The sequence below is a fragment of the Orbicella faveolata genome, unplaced genomic scaffold, assembly GCF_042242905.1.
Source record: "Orbicella faveolata isolate gen_17 unplaced genomic scaffold, um_ofav_v1 contig_15, whole genome shotgun sequence".
Lineage (NCBI taxonomy): Eukaryota > Metazoa > Cnidaria > Anthozoa > Scleractinia > Merulinidae > Orbicella > Orbicella faveolata.
The window spans coordinates 2,510,385-2,526,279 of NW_028301542.1; the positions used below are offsets into that span (position 1 = coordinate 2,510,385).

General features: G+C 43.0%; 1 protein-coding gene across 1 annotated transcript in view; it reads right to left on the reverse strand.

Moving 5' to 3' along the window:
• LOC110053805 (dynein axonemal heavy chain 6-like) overlaps positions 1-15,895 on the reverse strand; it is a 64,197-nt gene that overhangs the window by 3,964 nt on the left and 44,338 nt on the right. The window contains exons 42-57 of the mRNA XM_089287919.1: positions 15,654-15,873; positions 14,790-15,092; positions 13,834-14,157; positions 12,286-12,939; positions 10,949-11,329; positions 10,212-10,424; positions 9,630-9,785; positions 8,587-9,036; positions 6,909-7,953; positions 6,061-6,315; positions 4,977-5,201; positions 4,162-4,372; positions 3,621-3,723; positions 3,272-3,496; positions 1,803-2,000; positions 734-924 (exon numbers count right to left, since the gene is read on the reverse strand). Coding sequence (XP_089144045.1) covers positions 734-924; positions 1,803-2,000; positions 3,272-3,496; positions 3,621-3,723; positions 4,162-4,372; positions 4,977-5,201; positions 6,061-6,315; positions 6,909-7,953; positions 8,587-9,036; positions 9,630-9,785; positions 10,212-10,424; positions 10,949-11,329; positions 12,286-12,939; positions 13,834-14,157; positions 14,790-15,092; positions 15,654-15,873 — 5,154 coding nt within the window. The remainder of the gene's footprint in view (positions 1-733; positions 925-1,802; positions 2,001-3,271; positions 3,497-3,620; positions 3,724-4,161; positions 4,373-4,976; positions 5,202-6,060; positions 6,316-6,908; positions 7,954-8,586; positions 9,037-9,629; positions 9,786-10,211; positions 10,425-10,948; positions 11,330-12,285; positions 12,940-13,833; positions 14,158-14,789; positions 15,093-15,653; positions 15,874-15,895) is intronic.

Sequence of the window (15,895 nt, forward strand, 5' to 3'; positions counted from 1 at the left end):
AATTTATACTCCTAGGTTACAAGAGACCTGAAAAGTAAAATTGTCTCTAAACTTTCGACCGCTTTCTGCGGTCTTCTTCAGAGAATGATGATTTCGCGCGATTCACAGAATTTTAATAAGCTGGAACGTTATATATTTTTCGTTGTCCCCTTGGGAGACAACCAGTAACGCGTAAATCCTTGGGAAGGGTGCTCTTTCATTTACGGAGTTTTTGCCTGAGAAAGAGTGCAAGGATTCCAGAAACAGTCTTTTGTTCTTGCCGCTCACACCTGTTTCAAGAATATTGGCGTAAATAGGATGTATATCGTGGCCGGTTTCCGCATGCTGTTTAATTGCGGAATTGACATTTCCATTGGTTCCGGGCTTGTGTTCGGTCCTCCGAGATTTCCAATTTCTTCTGCTTTCCCCGACATACGTGAAAGAACATGTCCTACAGGTCACTTTGTACACAATGCCTTTTAATTGCTCTTTCGTCGGCCGGTCTTTGGGCTTTTAAAGAACTATGAGCACAGATCGCTCCAACAGTTTTAGTTACAAGAGACGTTGAGAGAGAAACGTGCTTTGCACGAGACAACGACAAAATAATCCCGGTCAGATGTAATTCTGGAGCGCAACCCAATAACCATTAGTACATCCCCTCTCTCACTGAAAAGGACCTACTAGACAAAATTCAATTGCTTTATTTAGACGACGTTTTCTGGTGGCTTCAGCACCATAAACACAGATTACGTACCCGACAGCCGCCGTGAGCCTTGGTTGAGCTGCTAGAAGGTCGGCTGTAAGAGCTCTACCTTGGTTAGCAAGGAAGGCTGTGTCTGCATTCTGGTCCATTCCGAAGAGTTCGGGAGCGTCCACAGTAGGCAGGTTTTCAACGTACTCACAGCAGACTGACAACGAGATTTCAGGGGGTGGTGGACGGTACACCTGTCATGTATAGAAGATGATATTGTGTGTGAGTGGGAGCTCGAAACCAGACCTCTCCGTTTATTGGAAGAAACCCTCGGCCAACGTTATCTGAACGGGTCTTTCAGCAGAGTTGAGTCAAGTCCGGCACGTCATTTAAGCAGTGTGGGTTAAACGAAATGTGAACTGAATTTTTCGTGTCTTGAGTTTCGTTTATAAACTGTTTAGCTTGAATGACCATGTTCCATTGGATTCACCAACCAGAGTTTCACACAACACAGCAGCAAAGCCAGAATAGAGCGTATCTTAAAATCATTCAAAAAAAATAACATACCTTTTTACAGATTCGGTTATTTTAAACCTTTCCCAGCTCAGAAAACAAAGAAAAACTTACACGTAACTCTCAGATTTACGTTTAAGGTTCAAATTGGTGTGTGGTGTTCGGCCATTCTCTCAATAAAATGTCCTTTCGGCTTCTTCATAACCATTCGGAAAGTTTTCTAGGGGCTACGATAGGCTGCAGTCTTAAAGGGACACAGTCAGCTGGCGCACATGCGCTTTAGACATCATTTCATAGGTAATTTGCATATCACAGAGACGCGATCCGTACTGTTTTTAACCAAATGTGATAAAAGTAATATCATAGGATGAGCAAAAGCACACTAAAAAACAGGTTTTTCAGTAAACGATTCAGAATCAAGCAAAACAATGCGAAGATTGAAGCGGATTTCTAGAGGTACTTTTATTTCAGGTTAAGGTGAACTTTTTTCAAAGTGAGAAAAACTAGTGTCCAGGTCAGCGCGGTCCCAAAGCTAACTGTGTCCCTTCAGAGTCCAAGGTTTCAGAAAAAAAACAACAAAACAAAACAAAACAAGACAGAGGACAAGAGAAACACTTACATAATCCACTGTGTACCCGTAGCTTTCTTGTAAGGCATCTGGAGAATAAAACTTTCCCAGGATGCTCTGAAGGCAGCGTTGGTCCCAGTAATCTGTGACTCGGCCGCCATACACAATGTCACCTGTAAGATACCTAATAGCTTTCCAAGGCACTTCCTGATGCTCCGTAAGAAGCATGTGCAGCATCAAAATCGACACCTGCAGCATAAGGAGTAAGAGGTGTTTCGCCTATTGGTTTTCTGAAGTATAAAGCGCCTAGGAGTTTTCAACTCTTACTGAGCGGGACTGAGAGAAAACGTAGCGCAGGCTGTTATTAAATTACGTGACGCTAACCCTCAACATTTATGCCATTTCCCATGTCTATGAAAAGCTAATTAAAAATGATTACGATGATTTCGCAGAACATTGGAGCAATAATGGCAAAAAAAACCCTCATGGCATGGTAATATTGTGAATACAGCTAAGAAAGAACTTATCGAGACTTTAGCTCTAAAGCTGACCCCGTAAGGGAAAATCGAACTTGAAGTTATCCATATTTCAATTAAAACAGACGTTTCGCGTTAGTTAAAACACAATAACACACGCTGCCTGGCGTTAACTGGCTAACTGGCTAACGCTAACTGGCTGCCTGGCTCCACTATCCCCTATGGTTATTCCTGGCAGCTAGTACTCTAATTTTTACTTTTAATATTTTCATTGAAATTGTATTTTTTTTCTTTAGCAAGAGTGAGTACAAATAAAGATTGATTGATAGATCGATTCATTCATTCATTGACTGATTGATTGATTGATTAACGCATTTAGCATTTTTACGAGGTTTGACATTAACTTTCTCGAGAATGCTTGAGAATTTAATCGCGGGGTCACTTAGAGAGGAATGAACTAAAGTGAGTTGTTTCAAATAGTATTCAAAAAGTTATCTTACTATGAGTAGATTTTTAGTAAATAATTTTTGCACTTATTGCTCGAACTTCGAGCGAAATCCGTAGAATTTGACGCCAACCATTTGATATAGCGCCTCTCTATTTGATGCGACACGATGATTTAGACCTAAACTATTTAACACTGTCTAAGCTTTTTGTTATGGAATTACTTGGAACTATTGATCTAGTGTTTAACAAAAGGCTGAAAAATAAAAAAACGCTGAATAATATAGCCTTAACACTGGTCTAAGATAAATCTGTTTTCATTTCCAAAGAGAATAAACGAAACGTTTATCAGAACTGCGGAAGAATTGGAAACGAGGGCTGAGCTACCCGAAGTTTGACCTGACAATGCGAAAATGTCCCAGGTTTACACTTTCGACATCGACGATTAGCATACATATAACCGGTGTATTTATCATGTGTTTCGAGAATGTCTGAGCCATTTCACGATTAATAGGACCATCTGTTTGCCTAGAGCTATTTGACTTGTAATGTTTGTAATAAGTGCTGGCAATAGTCTATAAACAAACGAACGGCAAATACCTCGAGATCTGAAGCCGTGAACTCATACGGGATATTCCATCCCAGAGCTCCGAACTTCTTTCTTTCATGGACAACTGCATTGAAGAAACATAAACCAAACAGAAGTCTCTTCCATGCAGGCCCAGGCCCCGAGTCTTCCCAGACAGACTCGGTCACCACGCCACCCACTCCCCCTAAGGAGCGTAACAGGTTGGCTTTCATGCCTGGGGGAGGTTCAACGGTCATCTACAAGAAATTAAAAACCATTAGTAAATTCCTCTAACTAATTCTGTGCCAAATGTATGAAGGCAAGTTAAGAGAATTGATATGTCAATCACAGGTCCGTGGAGGTATAATAGAAAGTAAATACCTTGAGCCCAGCTTGTAAGATGGAGACTGGAAAGGATGGATCTGGTTTGGAGCTCAGCCACATTCGGAAGTTTGGATCTACCTCTGTTTCTGGACGAGATATTCTGAAAATTCCCATAACAAAAAACGTTATTTATACTGCTTTGAGCAGCCTTACCAGAAGTTGATTCGAGAGCGATTCACGTCTATTTCTAACGTGCATCTTAAGCTGGCTGACAACAGTTTCCAGCACTATCCAACAGCCGGTTATACTTCAATGGTACATTACTTCCACTCTTTATCAAGTGATGTTAAAATATTGCTATCGCACAAATGCCCAATCGTTGATGAAGACGCTGTGGCACAATAGGTTACCATAGTAACAGTACAACCGATTTAAAAACCCTTAATTCTAGTTTTAAGTGCTTTAAAATGTCATTCAAAACCAAGCAATGAAACTAAAGGTGTGAAACTGCATGAAAAAGATGCAAACTGTGACGTAATAAAAAAATTATGCCCTCCCCCAAGATGACAATATTGATACTCTCCCCCTCTCCCCTCACCTTCTCACAATCATCTGAAGGCGAGGCATAAATGAAGCGGCGTGATGACAATTCTGCAAGAAAACCCATTTTCCTTTCTGTTGGTACGCCTTAGTGATAGCTTCCTCAGCTCTAGGCCCTTGACCCCTCCCCAGTGAAATCATGTCCAAATGCAGCGCACTTCCACGTGTTTCTCTGGCAAACCGCATAAGCTGTGAGGTAGGGTCTGAGCCTGCAAACAGGACAAAATAGTTCACAGCGGTCATACGCAAAAATTCGACACCACTTCAGGTTTTTGTGGCCACGAAGTTTGCAAGAGTTTTAAGGGAAGACTTTCGTAAGAAAACGTTATAAAATAAGTAGTGGTAAACCAAATTACGAGGCGATAATTAGGTGGAAAACATTATATTATCTATATGTATGCAGTGTATAAAATCCTCATATGGACGTTCATTTTTTTAGCATGAGTGCGTGAAAAAATATCATGTTCACATTTCATGTAAGATCGGCGTTACACAAGTCACAAACTTACTAAATACGTGACTGTATGGCTTAGTTCCCACTTGCTTAAGTTATGTTTGCAGTGTGAACATCCTGACTTCATGACATAATAGCAACATAACAGCATGAACATGACGATATAAGGAAAAACTGATCTTTTCTTTATGAATTTATGTCCATGTTCAATTACCAACATAAGCTATTATATCGTTATGTCATAGACTGTCAGCAATATAAATGATTTTAACGTGGCAGTAATATATTTTAAAAATTACATGGTAATTTAATTTGCTATTGAACCCGTTTACAAAAATAAAACAACAACAAACAATTACCCGGAGAGAGTATAAAGATGAGTGGTTTCCGATTGTTAGACTCTTCAAATATCTCTTGCAGATCAAACCCAACACTCGTGACGAATTTCGAGCCCATTCTCTCGAGAACAAATAACCTGACGGACTCAACCAGGCACTCGGGCCGTAAAACTTTGACAATGATAAGGCGCTGGAAACTGGTGAGAGAACAGGCGTCCCAGCCAAGATGAGGAGAATGGTCTCTACCTGTAAAACAGTGAAAATCAGAGATTGAATTTCACACAGTGGACACTGTTTCGTACAATTCGTTTCTCAGTGAAAACCACTCCAAATATTACGCGCAGTTTGTCCCCTATGTGGAGCGGTTTTCCTTGCGTGTTAAGGGTTTCAAAAGTAGATCGCGTTTTCGTTGGTTTTGCATTTCTACGCTTTGTGATTGGTTTAAGAAATTCGCGCCACTTTCTTAACCAATCACAAGTTAAGCCAGAACCAATCGTAACTCGCTTGCACAGGTTTTCCCGCGCTTTTTGTCGGCTACGCGTATTGGCTTTGAGTCACTGGATTGTCTGCGTCCTTTGTGATAGGGTAGATTGATTACTTTCGTTTCACGACATTCAGTTGAAAACCGCTCTAATTACTTCTTCTTTCTGAATGGCACACAAACGCTGATAGGGTTTTTTACCCTCTGATAAAATTTTAAAAGGGACTCCAAGTAACTACTGGAAACAGTTTAGCTGTTACCATTTTTTTCCAAATCTTATGATCAAATTATGATCATTTAAAACATTATTTTAATTTCTCTTAAACAGTCACTGAAATCTTTGCCCAAGGTCGCCGCTATAGAGAGGTTCACAAGATATTGATACTCCGTGACAGGAGCGAAATCTTTTGATGTTGCGTGACAACTGTTGCAATCAGAATGACATTACGTGACATAAGTGAGATCTCCCAATATTGGATGACAGTTGTTAAAAAATGCATGGCATTGCGTGACACAAGTGAGATATCCTGATACTACGTGACAGTTGTTTAAACATGCATGGCATTGCGTGACATAAGAGAGATCGTTCGATTATCGTGGGGCAAGTAAATTGACACTACATACCGTCTGCTGGGGTAGCTATTTCATCCGGGAGCCTTGGTTCGTTCTCTAAAAACGTAAACGGGTTTTCACTCGCCGAGAACTTGCTCCAAAAGGCCCCATTTACAGCGATGTTACTACACAGCCCAGCAAAGGCAGGAATGGAGGCTGACAGCTGAAGGCATTCCTTCCACTTGGACTCGTTGATCCAATTCGCAGGAGACTTGTTCATTTTAGACATGTACTGACCCATCGTCCCGGCTGCTTTCACATGAGGCGCTGCAAAACAAGAACGGGGTATCTAGTGAGAAACACTTCGATACCCGGGGGTAGCCCTACAGCAGTATCTACCCTCCCCCAACCCCCGCTGAAAATTACTGAACAAACCAATCCCGTTTCCAGACGCCGCATTACAACAAGAAATGGAGACCTCTACGTGAAATCAAAAAGTGCGCCATCATCATCATCATCGTCGTCGTCGTCATCATCATCATCATTACCAACGCATGTTCAGAAACCGTTACTGAACTCGAACCCTTGCGCACAGTCAAAGCGAAACCAGAATTTTCTGGTTTTGAATTTTGATTTCGTCCAGAGCGTCGCGTGTTCGGTCACCACTGATCATGGCCGAAAAAAAACACATTAACTGATAGTGACTTTTTTCGGTTCAGTACCCTGAAAGGTACCACGATAGCCCCTGCTGTGGACCTTTGGCGGCTGAACACCCTTAGAGGTACGAAACCCACTTTTTTAACCCCTAAAAAAAGTACAGCGAGCACCCCCGGACATGGAGATCGTTACCCTTTCTACCTTTTTAGCAAAACTTTCTTATAAAACAGTTGGGAGGACATAGGATTTAATCACATATCAACCTGTCCTCAATGAGCCCCCGTCAAACTCCTCCTCATTCTCGAGCCTGTCAGTAATAGCAGCGACCGCTGATCCACGTAGGAACCAATTCCACTCGGCTTCATCGATAGGTGCGTCGCGTGACTTCACCATAGCGTGACGCATGATCCCCACGCACAACATGAAAGAAAACGTTAGTTTGTGACGCGCGAACAGTGCATACGAAACGATTCGATATACGCTTTCGGTTAAGAGTTCCACCAAGGCTTGGAGGTACTCGGGCAACGCGTTTGCATCTTTCGGTCGAACGACGGTTTGTCGTCTTTTGAAGCCGGGACGGTTCACAGCCGACATGACGGATTTGTCCTTACGGATTGGCCTAAGCGTTCCCGCGCTGCCAGGCGCGATTGGCGACTCGCTTCGTTGCGCCTGCGCAGGATCTTGAGCCGACTCGATGCAATTTTCGAAGAGGTCTGTGAACCAAGGGAGAGAGAACTGGTACATAATATCCACGTAGGCAAGGTCGGTGAGGACAAAGTACAAAACCGCCCCGCGGGTTGCCACGGGAAGGTACTTCTCGCGGCTCTGGTTAATCTTCTCCTCGGTCTCTTCTGATTGGACGACACGGGAATGAATGACGTCTGCCATCTTCTTGCTGTCGTCCAAGGTCGTGATAAGGTCTTCGTCGTCCAGGATATTACCGCGCGACGAATGAAGCAGGGACAAGGAACGATCTTCCAACTCTCTCAACTTGTACCGATCTGACACCAAGCTATGAAGCAGTTCCTTCCTGCTATCCTCCAGTTTAGGTCGCTCCTTTTGTACAACGCGTGACAACAGCTGGTCCTGCAGTCCATCTAGCGTGACGGTGAAGTCGATGACCGTGACTTTGATACACACTTCCGGTAGAAAGTGTGGGTTGGCCAATGGCGTGCTCATGTATAACCGGAAGTTGCTATTGTATTCTATCTCGGCGTCACCGATCAACATGATGGCTTGATTGCCTCGCTGTATTGTGTTTTTACCCAGGATTGGATTGAGTGACGGGTCTAAGTTTTCACTTAAATCCTGCAAACAGATAAAGAAATATTTGGGTGATTTTAAACTCCATGGCCATTCAGGTGTTGTAGAGTAACTCCCTTTAGGGTAACCGGGGAAGAAGGCAGCAATCTTTTCAGGTTACCTTTGCAACCTACCACTGTCCCTTCCAGCCATCCATATGCACAGCTGAAGAAGACGGCGTGGCCGAGTGGTTTAGGGCGCCGGATTTGAAATCTGGAGGTCCCTGGTTCAAATCTTCCACCCTTCCGCTATCTGGATTTGTTCTCGGAAGTCCAAGGTTTAACTCCTCGACCGCGTTGTGTAAATAGCCAACTGGTCAGCCTCCCACCAGTTGGGATTCTTAATAGTTTATGTTCTATTTGTAATATTTGTTTCATTATTCACAGTGTCCCCAATCAGCACAACAGTGTTAAATACATTTGACACTTAAATAAAGTTATTTATTTTTATTTTATTTTTACCCAACCCTGAGAGACCAGTGTGCCCAAATAAATTCGTACCAACGAACACTTTGTGTGGTGTCGTCCCTAAAGCACCCCACATATTGGTGACCTCGTTGGCTTAATTTCATTTAGCGCCATTAAACACATTGAAAATTTCAAACAATACGGGTTTGGATATCAATTAGACCAAATCTACCTCGACCAACACAGGTTGTCCTAACGGTATAGCGCTCTCCAACGTCCTAAGGTAACTCGGATCAGAGGCCTTGACAATCTTGAGCCCGTTATCCTTTTCGGTCTGCATTATCCACTTGGACGCTTGCTCCTGCGGGTCGATCAAAAGTGGCCAGCGGCGGCAATGCTTAATGAGTGTGGCGTTCTCGACGGAGTGTTTATCGTGCGGCAAACCCTTGTTCAGCCATTTCTGAATCTCAATTGGTTCCGAAAGAAACTCGGTCAGTTCAAAGTTGTCGGACACGGGGATGTTCTCTGCTTTACACAGCTGCAGCCACTGCGAGAATAAACGACGGCGGTAAGGCGACGTGAATGCTCCAAGATACGCCACAGCTGCTGATGATACCAGAGTGTCACCTATCAAACCCTGCGCATGCTCTTCTTGAGAGTTCACTGACTTGCTCCAGCGAACCTGTGGGAAAAAAAAATAATTACAAGAAGCCATTGTACATAAGAGCCCACTGTACAGGTCGGTGCTTCTTAGTGTTCAGGCCTTTGAACAGAAGCGAGGCTAGAGTTGACTTTGCCATGAAACGAACCTTGTCGTTATACCTCCCGACTCAAATACGTTTTCCGATTGGTGGAGAACGTGCCACGTGCCGCTGGTCAAAACTCACTAACTCCCTAGGGAAACAACAACTTGAACTTTCGACTCGCACGTGATCAGGTCGTGCTCCTTGAAACCGCGGCAAATAAGTGCGCCAGCGGGCGTCGAACAAACGATTTTTCGCAGTTTTTTTCTACTTTAGAGTTGGGAGGTATAACAAAACACTTAATGACTGGCTCTGCGGGAAACAGTGAGTTTTGTTTCCCCTCAACCCTCAATGTCTCCCTCGGCTTCGCCTCGGGGAACATTGACGGTCTCGGGGAAACAAAACTCACTGTTTCCCTTGGGGTCAGTCATTAAGTGCTTATTACTTTTCAAAAGTTAATTATCCTGTTATCGTGGTAACCATAGTTTCAAATCTCATGTAAACAGTTCACAACCCATTTCCTGCACTGTACCTGCTCCTCAGCCAACGCTGCTGTCAGTACTGAAGCCCTCTGCAGCCTGATAATAGTAAGCTCCTTCTTCTGTTTCAGTTCCTCAAGCTGGGCTACACTGTCATCGTATTGTTGCTGCAGTAACTGAAGTTGCTCTTGGATCTTCAGAAGGCTCAACTACAAGAGGTAAAATATCAACCTCAAAATTCTCCTCACTGCTTTTAATACGTATCCTATGATTTATCTTGAGAGAATTTCATGTTGTATTAAAGACATTCAAGTGTTACATTCTGTGTCCATAATAGAGTCAAAACATAGGGGAAGGTTCATATTTTATAAGGTAGGGGGGTTGTGCACCGGTTGGATTAATTATGAATTTTGAAGCCCCAGTAGGGTTTAAATAAGAATTGCCCTAATTAGGATAAGAAACAGAAAAAGTGAAGGATTCTGGTAGTTGTAGCCAAATGATGCCAACATGCAAATCACCTACTGCTTTCACAGAAATCTCATTCTGACACAGCAACCCACCAGCTAAAACTTTTTAAATAAATTCTATCTTCGAGTAACGAATTCACTGCTCTGCACTAGAATAGCTATCCATACCTGCTTTTGTTGCAAGTTCTCTTGGGCGATGGCAAGAGCAACTTGCGCCTCTTCGCATCGCTTCTGTTTGGGTTGAACGATCTTGTACACCTCGGCGTAATTCTCCAGCGCTAGAACCCACTGACACATGGACTTACACGCCACTGAAATCTTACCAACTGCCTCTGGATTAAACTCTGGGTGTTGAGTATAACGCTTCAGACGGGTGAATACCTGGAGTGACAGGGAAATATGGTCGTTATTTACCAGCTGTGAGGTCCAACGTAAAACACAGGCCAATTAGTTTGTTTTAGATATGTAGGTTATTGACCTAGCGCAAGGTCAAGATGGCTGGATATTAACCAAGTTATTTTTTTTGTGTGTTTATGGACCAAGACGGAGTCGAGTTCCATAAACACGCGAAAAAACAGAACGAGGCCAATATCCACCATCTTGAACAACCAAGCTTGGTCAATAAAGGATTGATCAAATGGTAAAATTAAAACTATTTTCTTGCGGGATGCAGCGGGTAATCCCGAACGGGCAAGATAGCGCCATCTTGCCCGCTAGGGTAGCCAATCACAGCGCAGGGTTTCGGTTCATTTATGCCCGCTCACGGAGCTAGCCATATAATAATGTGAAATCTCGAACGAACAACCTTCGAGAACAAATAAGATTTTCCACATCAAGAAACCAAGTCCTCTTTATCATGCTCTTCCTACAGGACACTTCACAAATCACTAAGATGAAGTACTAACCTTATCAGGGACGCTGTTCTTGTCATAACCAACAAGCTTTTTCAAAAACCCCGGATCACCCAACAGCAGCTTAGCCGAGTTCCAATCCGGCTTCTGCTGCAGCAGCACACACACTGCAGACAGTACTGTCATGACCATCGTGGGCGGCTTGGTATACACTCGGATCTCAGAGATGTCGGACTTGTCCAGAGCATCCAGCGCCGCGATAGCTGCCTCCAGCTGCGGCAAAGCTCCTTCTAGGTCCCGCTGAGCTTCGTCTGCTATCGCCTGGACCCTCACGGCTTCTTCGTTCATAATCTCCTCCTCTTTTTGTACCACACTGTGTACTTGATCTACGGCCTCTTGGTCGCTGGCTAGCTGCTCCAGAAGCTTTTCTGTGTCCTGTTAGCGGCAAGAGGACAGACAGCTTATTAACTGGACAAACACCTCTCTTCGCGCGCCACAGCGATGACGCAACTCAAAAAAGAACAAAGTGATGTCTCTGATTGGCTCTTTGGCTCAGTTTTGAATTTTTTCGCACGCAAGTATCAACCAATCAGAGCGTTACAGCAATGTTGTCATAACTAAGTTATTAATCTCACCTTTTTCGGGTCTGCTGAGCGAAAAACAAGCAATGAACGAACGCAGAAAACCGGAGAACAACTGGAACGGAATGGACGCAGGAACGAAAGAAAAAACGAACTAAAGTCAACAGCAGATTACTTTAACTGGAGGGAGATGCGTTGGATCAAGAATGATGCACAAAAACGAACAAAGAAGTCTACAACCAGCGACAAATATAGCCCACACATTTTTTCTAAAACAAGAGGAACTAAACGGTCTTCAACCGCTTCTCCCATTTTAAATGAGTTTAGCGACGATTCTGTGATACCTTCAGTAATGTACTTCAAAGTGTTGTGGTCTGGGAAGTCTTCGAGATTGTTAACAACATTAATATTGTTTGCAGGAAGGAGGAGAAAAAGAATTTCCAAGAAAATTGAAGACAGCAGTATAGCTAATTGTACCTCCAAAATAATTAGTTACTGACTAAACTAACTCGTCAAACAATAGAGACCTTTAAGGCTGCCGCACACTAGAAAAATGTATCCAAGTTGTAGAAAAAGGGTTACTTTATTCGATTTCAGCATTGTTTGTGGCATTAAACAAAAATCAAGGCAATAAAGTTTGAGGTAAACGACTTACGTGAAAACCTACCGCTTGAAGTTCAAAACGCGAGTCGAAAACCTCAAACGTGACGTCTAGCTCTGGTCACGTGACCCCTAGCGGTTAACCGTTTGCGGGAAACGTGAATCTAAAAGTCTCTAACAACTGAAAAAAACGTCCCTAAGTCAACATACCTTAGCCTTTTGTTCAAGTTTAGGTCCCAGTTGCAACAACTCTGTCTTCATAGTACCAACCAACGCATTCGAATCTGACAGTTTCTGCAACCCTGTACACAGTCTCTCACGGTTGAAACTTATCTCAGCTCGCTTCCCGTTCAACTTGGACAGATATAAACGCACAAACTCCATGTAGCTTGTAGGAGTGGTGTAATACCTACGTCGCAACTCGTCATAAAACTTTTGCGTTTCCTCTTCCACGCTCTTGTGAACTTCAACGAAGACCTTAGAGACGCTTCCTACTAAAGAGCTGTTCGATTCCTGATCTTTGCTTAGTTCGGAAGTCTCCAAAAAAGAAAGCGCAACAGACTGAAGGGCGTCCAGCGGCCACTTGTCAAACCAATCAATAGTACAGCAGTTTATCAGGGGTGGGTACAGGCGGCAACGTCGGCGGAAACTTGATCCCGCGGGGGTGGTGGAGAAGACTATGTGAAGCTTTTCTCTGACGCGTTGAAGGAAGAATTGAAAGATTGCTTCCTTTGTGTCTTGGATTCCCTGGCGGACAGCCTCTCTCTTCAGATCCAACGAGATACGCTCAAGGTCTTCGTGATCGAAAAGATTGGATATTTCTCCTCCACTGAGAAAACTCGTGACATCTTCAAGGAATTCATCCTACAAGAGGAAATTAAGAAGCAGTCAATTCGAATTCTAACATTCATCGGTTGGACTGAGATGGATGAAACTGTGTTTTTCGTCAGACAGTGTCGCTCTTGAAGATATGATTGATCATCGCAGTTATACAAACAACTTAAGCAGCTGTGAAATTAAAGCCTGAAAAAAATTCAGGCTTGAAGGAGATTCGAACCCATGACATCTGCGATACTAATGCAGTGCTCTACCAACTGAACTATCAAGCGTTGAAATCCTTGAGGGTCGTTCTTGTAAGTTGTGCCCCGTCCACACTACGCTGGAGGAATTTAAAAACGCATCAATCACCGGTCATTTTGGATTTGTGTTTGAGGAAACCTCGCTCAAGGAAATCACGTGATTATCGTGACGTCAATGTTTTCGAAAAGCTCCGTTTTTGTGGCGGATTAGTGTGGACGGTAGGCCTAACCGTAGAAATAAAGCTGCGTTTTCAACTTTCTCCAGCGTAGTTTGGACGCTGCCTTAGAAGGCGGGTTTTTGCACATTTTCATTACGACCACAGACTGCACAAGTTAAAACGACATTTAGCAATCCTTTTTTTCTAACTCTTCGCAGACTGAGTAGTCTTGCTTTTGACTTTCAAACGTGTTTAAGATTCTAACATGACAAAAAGAGAAAGCTTTACGGAGGGTCTCAACTGAGAATTTGGTCAGAGCTTTAAATGTCACTTGAGAAATTACACATTTTGTGATTAAAATTTAGTGATAAAAACGGACCGAAATTTAACCACAGCAGTACAGGAAGGAAATCGCGAAAATTCCACAGATAACCTAGATTCCAACAGGCCCCATTTGACCCTCTTTACAAGCAGTAAGGAAAATTAAGTTTGTGTCTTAATGACTTATTACTAAGACTAACCTTGACTAAATTGTCTGTCAGGAACAGCACGGTGTTGTCACCCTTCACTCCAGCCCGTACACAACCCTTCTTAAGATCATCTCTAAACTCGACCAAGCTGTACGTGCGGGACACATAAGGTCTTAAGAACGCGCAGTCTTCAATGAACGCAGCTAGCTTAGCGACCGTGGCCTTGCCTGTGCCCCCCACCCCTACCATCTGCATGTGTTTGCCGGGCTGACGAAAAACACGTGCTGCTCGAGTCACGTGCTGGATGGCCATGTCGAAGAATACAAAACGGTGCTCCACGCTACCCCCGGATAGGTTGGCTCTGTCGTAGTGTTCCTGATAAGGCAAAATAGATAGACACTGACTACTCAATTGTGTTCTTGTCTCAATTTCCAAAATCTTGAAAAAGTAAAAATGTAGTAAGAAAATTAAGAAGGAATCCACAAGAAGTTCGAGTAAGAAATGGACAAAAACTCTGTACCGAAGTTATTTACATCGTAATGCAAACTGCTGTACAACTGTTTTAAACATCGTCTCCAAAGAAATCATTTCTAACAACATCAAATGTCGAAACCGAAAGAAACTGATGACAAACTTTTACTTGTGTTTGCACAATTTCTCTGGACTTTGAATTTTATTTTCTCGAGCTCCCTAAGGGTAATTGTCTTTCAGTGCTATTTCAGGCAACTTTAGCTTTTAGAAAATGCAAAATGGAGAGTACTTTATTAAAAATTATTCTGGTACAAGGTTTTTGTCCATTAAAAACTGAAATTGCTGGATTTCCCATCAGATTTCGTCTTAATATTTCTTTCCACAATCCATTACTACAGTGAACAGTCAAAATTCCATTCAAGACCGAATTTACTGATTACAAAACAGACTAGAATCAAGAAAAGGATAAACAAAAAGAACAAATCAGGTTGGGTTCAAGATTTGAAAACGACACAAAAAAGATCGCATGAACTCACCTCTAAAATCTGCGGCAGTCGATCGTACTGCCTCGCAAAGCGATAAGCTCGAGCGCTGTTAGGAGAGCCTCCTTCTAGAAAGTCTCCAAAGATCAGCGGCGTTTTTTCCAGCTCCTCTGGAGTCCAGCGTGTTTTAAACCCGTTATGGAGCTGCTCTGACAGCACTTTGTAGAAGTATCGGCGGTCGGTGTCATTCGTGAGACGATCGTGCAACACTCGGGAGGCTTCGTGACCGAGAAGTTGTGCGCAATGGTCACGTGATGTGATGACGGATGGATGTGCTTGAAGTAAACCCTCTATTACCTGAAAAAATAACCCATTCACACCAACTTGTTAAACATGCTTTAAAGTGGTTTAACTAAACGAGGTCAAAATCAGTTGTTCATACTATAAAACACCCCACAACTTAACAAGGCAAAAACCTGTTTGATTAAAATATGTTACCAAGGTGGTTTGAAATTTGTCTTACCTTCCAATTCGCTTCGCTCAACTGAACGTAAATTATTTAATCCTTCAATTCCCGTAAATAATCAAGCAAACAAGAAATGTGGTAGGATTCGCAAGCGGATCCAAATTACGAGAAACTGGAAAGCGTAATTGACAAATTACGCTAAAAACCTAAACCTAATTCAGTTTAACTAGTTTAGTTGGTATGAATGCGGTATAAGACTGTTTTTTTTAGATAGCTGAAAAAAAAAAAAACTTTAGCCCAAATGTTGAAGCTACAGTCTTGCTCGCCAAGACGTTACAAGGTAACAGCCGGAATACTATGGCAACTTGGTAAATTGGTGCCGGCTCAGGATTTTAGGGTAGAGCCTGACACACGTTTCACCCTAACCTGACGTCATGTTTACATTCACTTACTTTGTTTAGGTCCCGTAAATTGAAGGTATAATGCGACTTCGCAGGGGTAGGGAGGAGATTAGCGCTCAGGTCGAAGTACAGGCCCATAGCAGTGGAGACCAGATCCTCACACGCGTCTCGCACCTCGGGTGTGAAGTCTAATTTCTCCAGGAAGCGTCCCAGCTGCGTGGTGTAGATGTGATGCAACCACTTGGATGAAGGATGCGGAAGGTTTAGCACACTAGACATGAAGAAAAACAGAC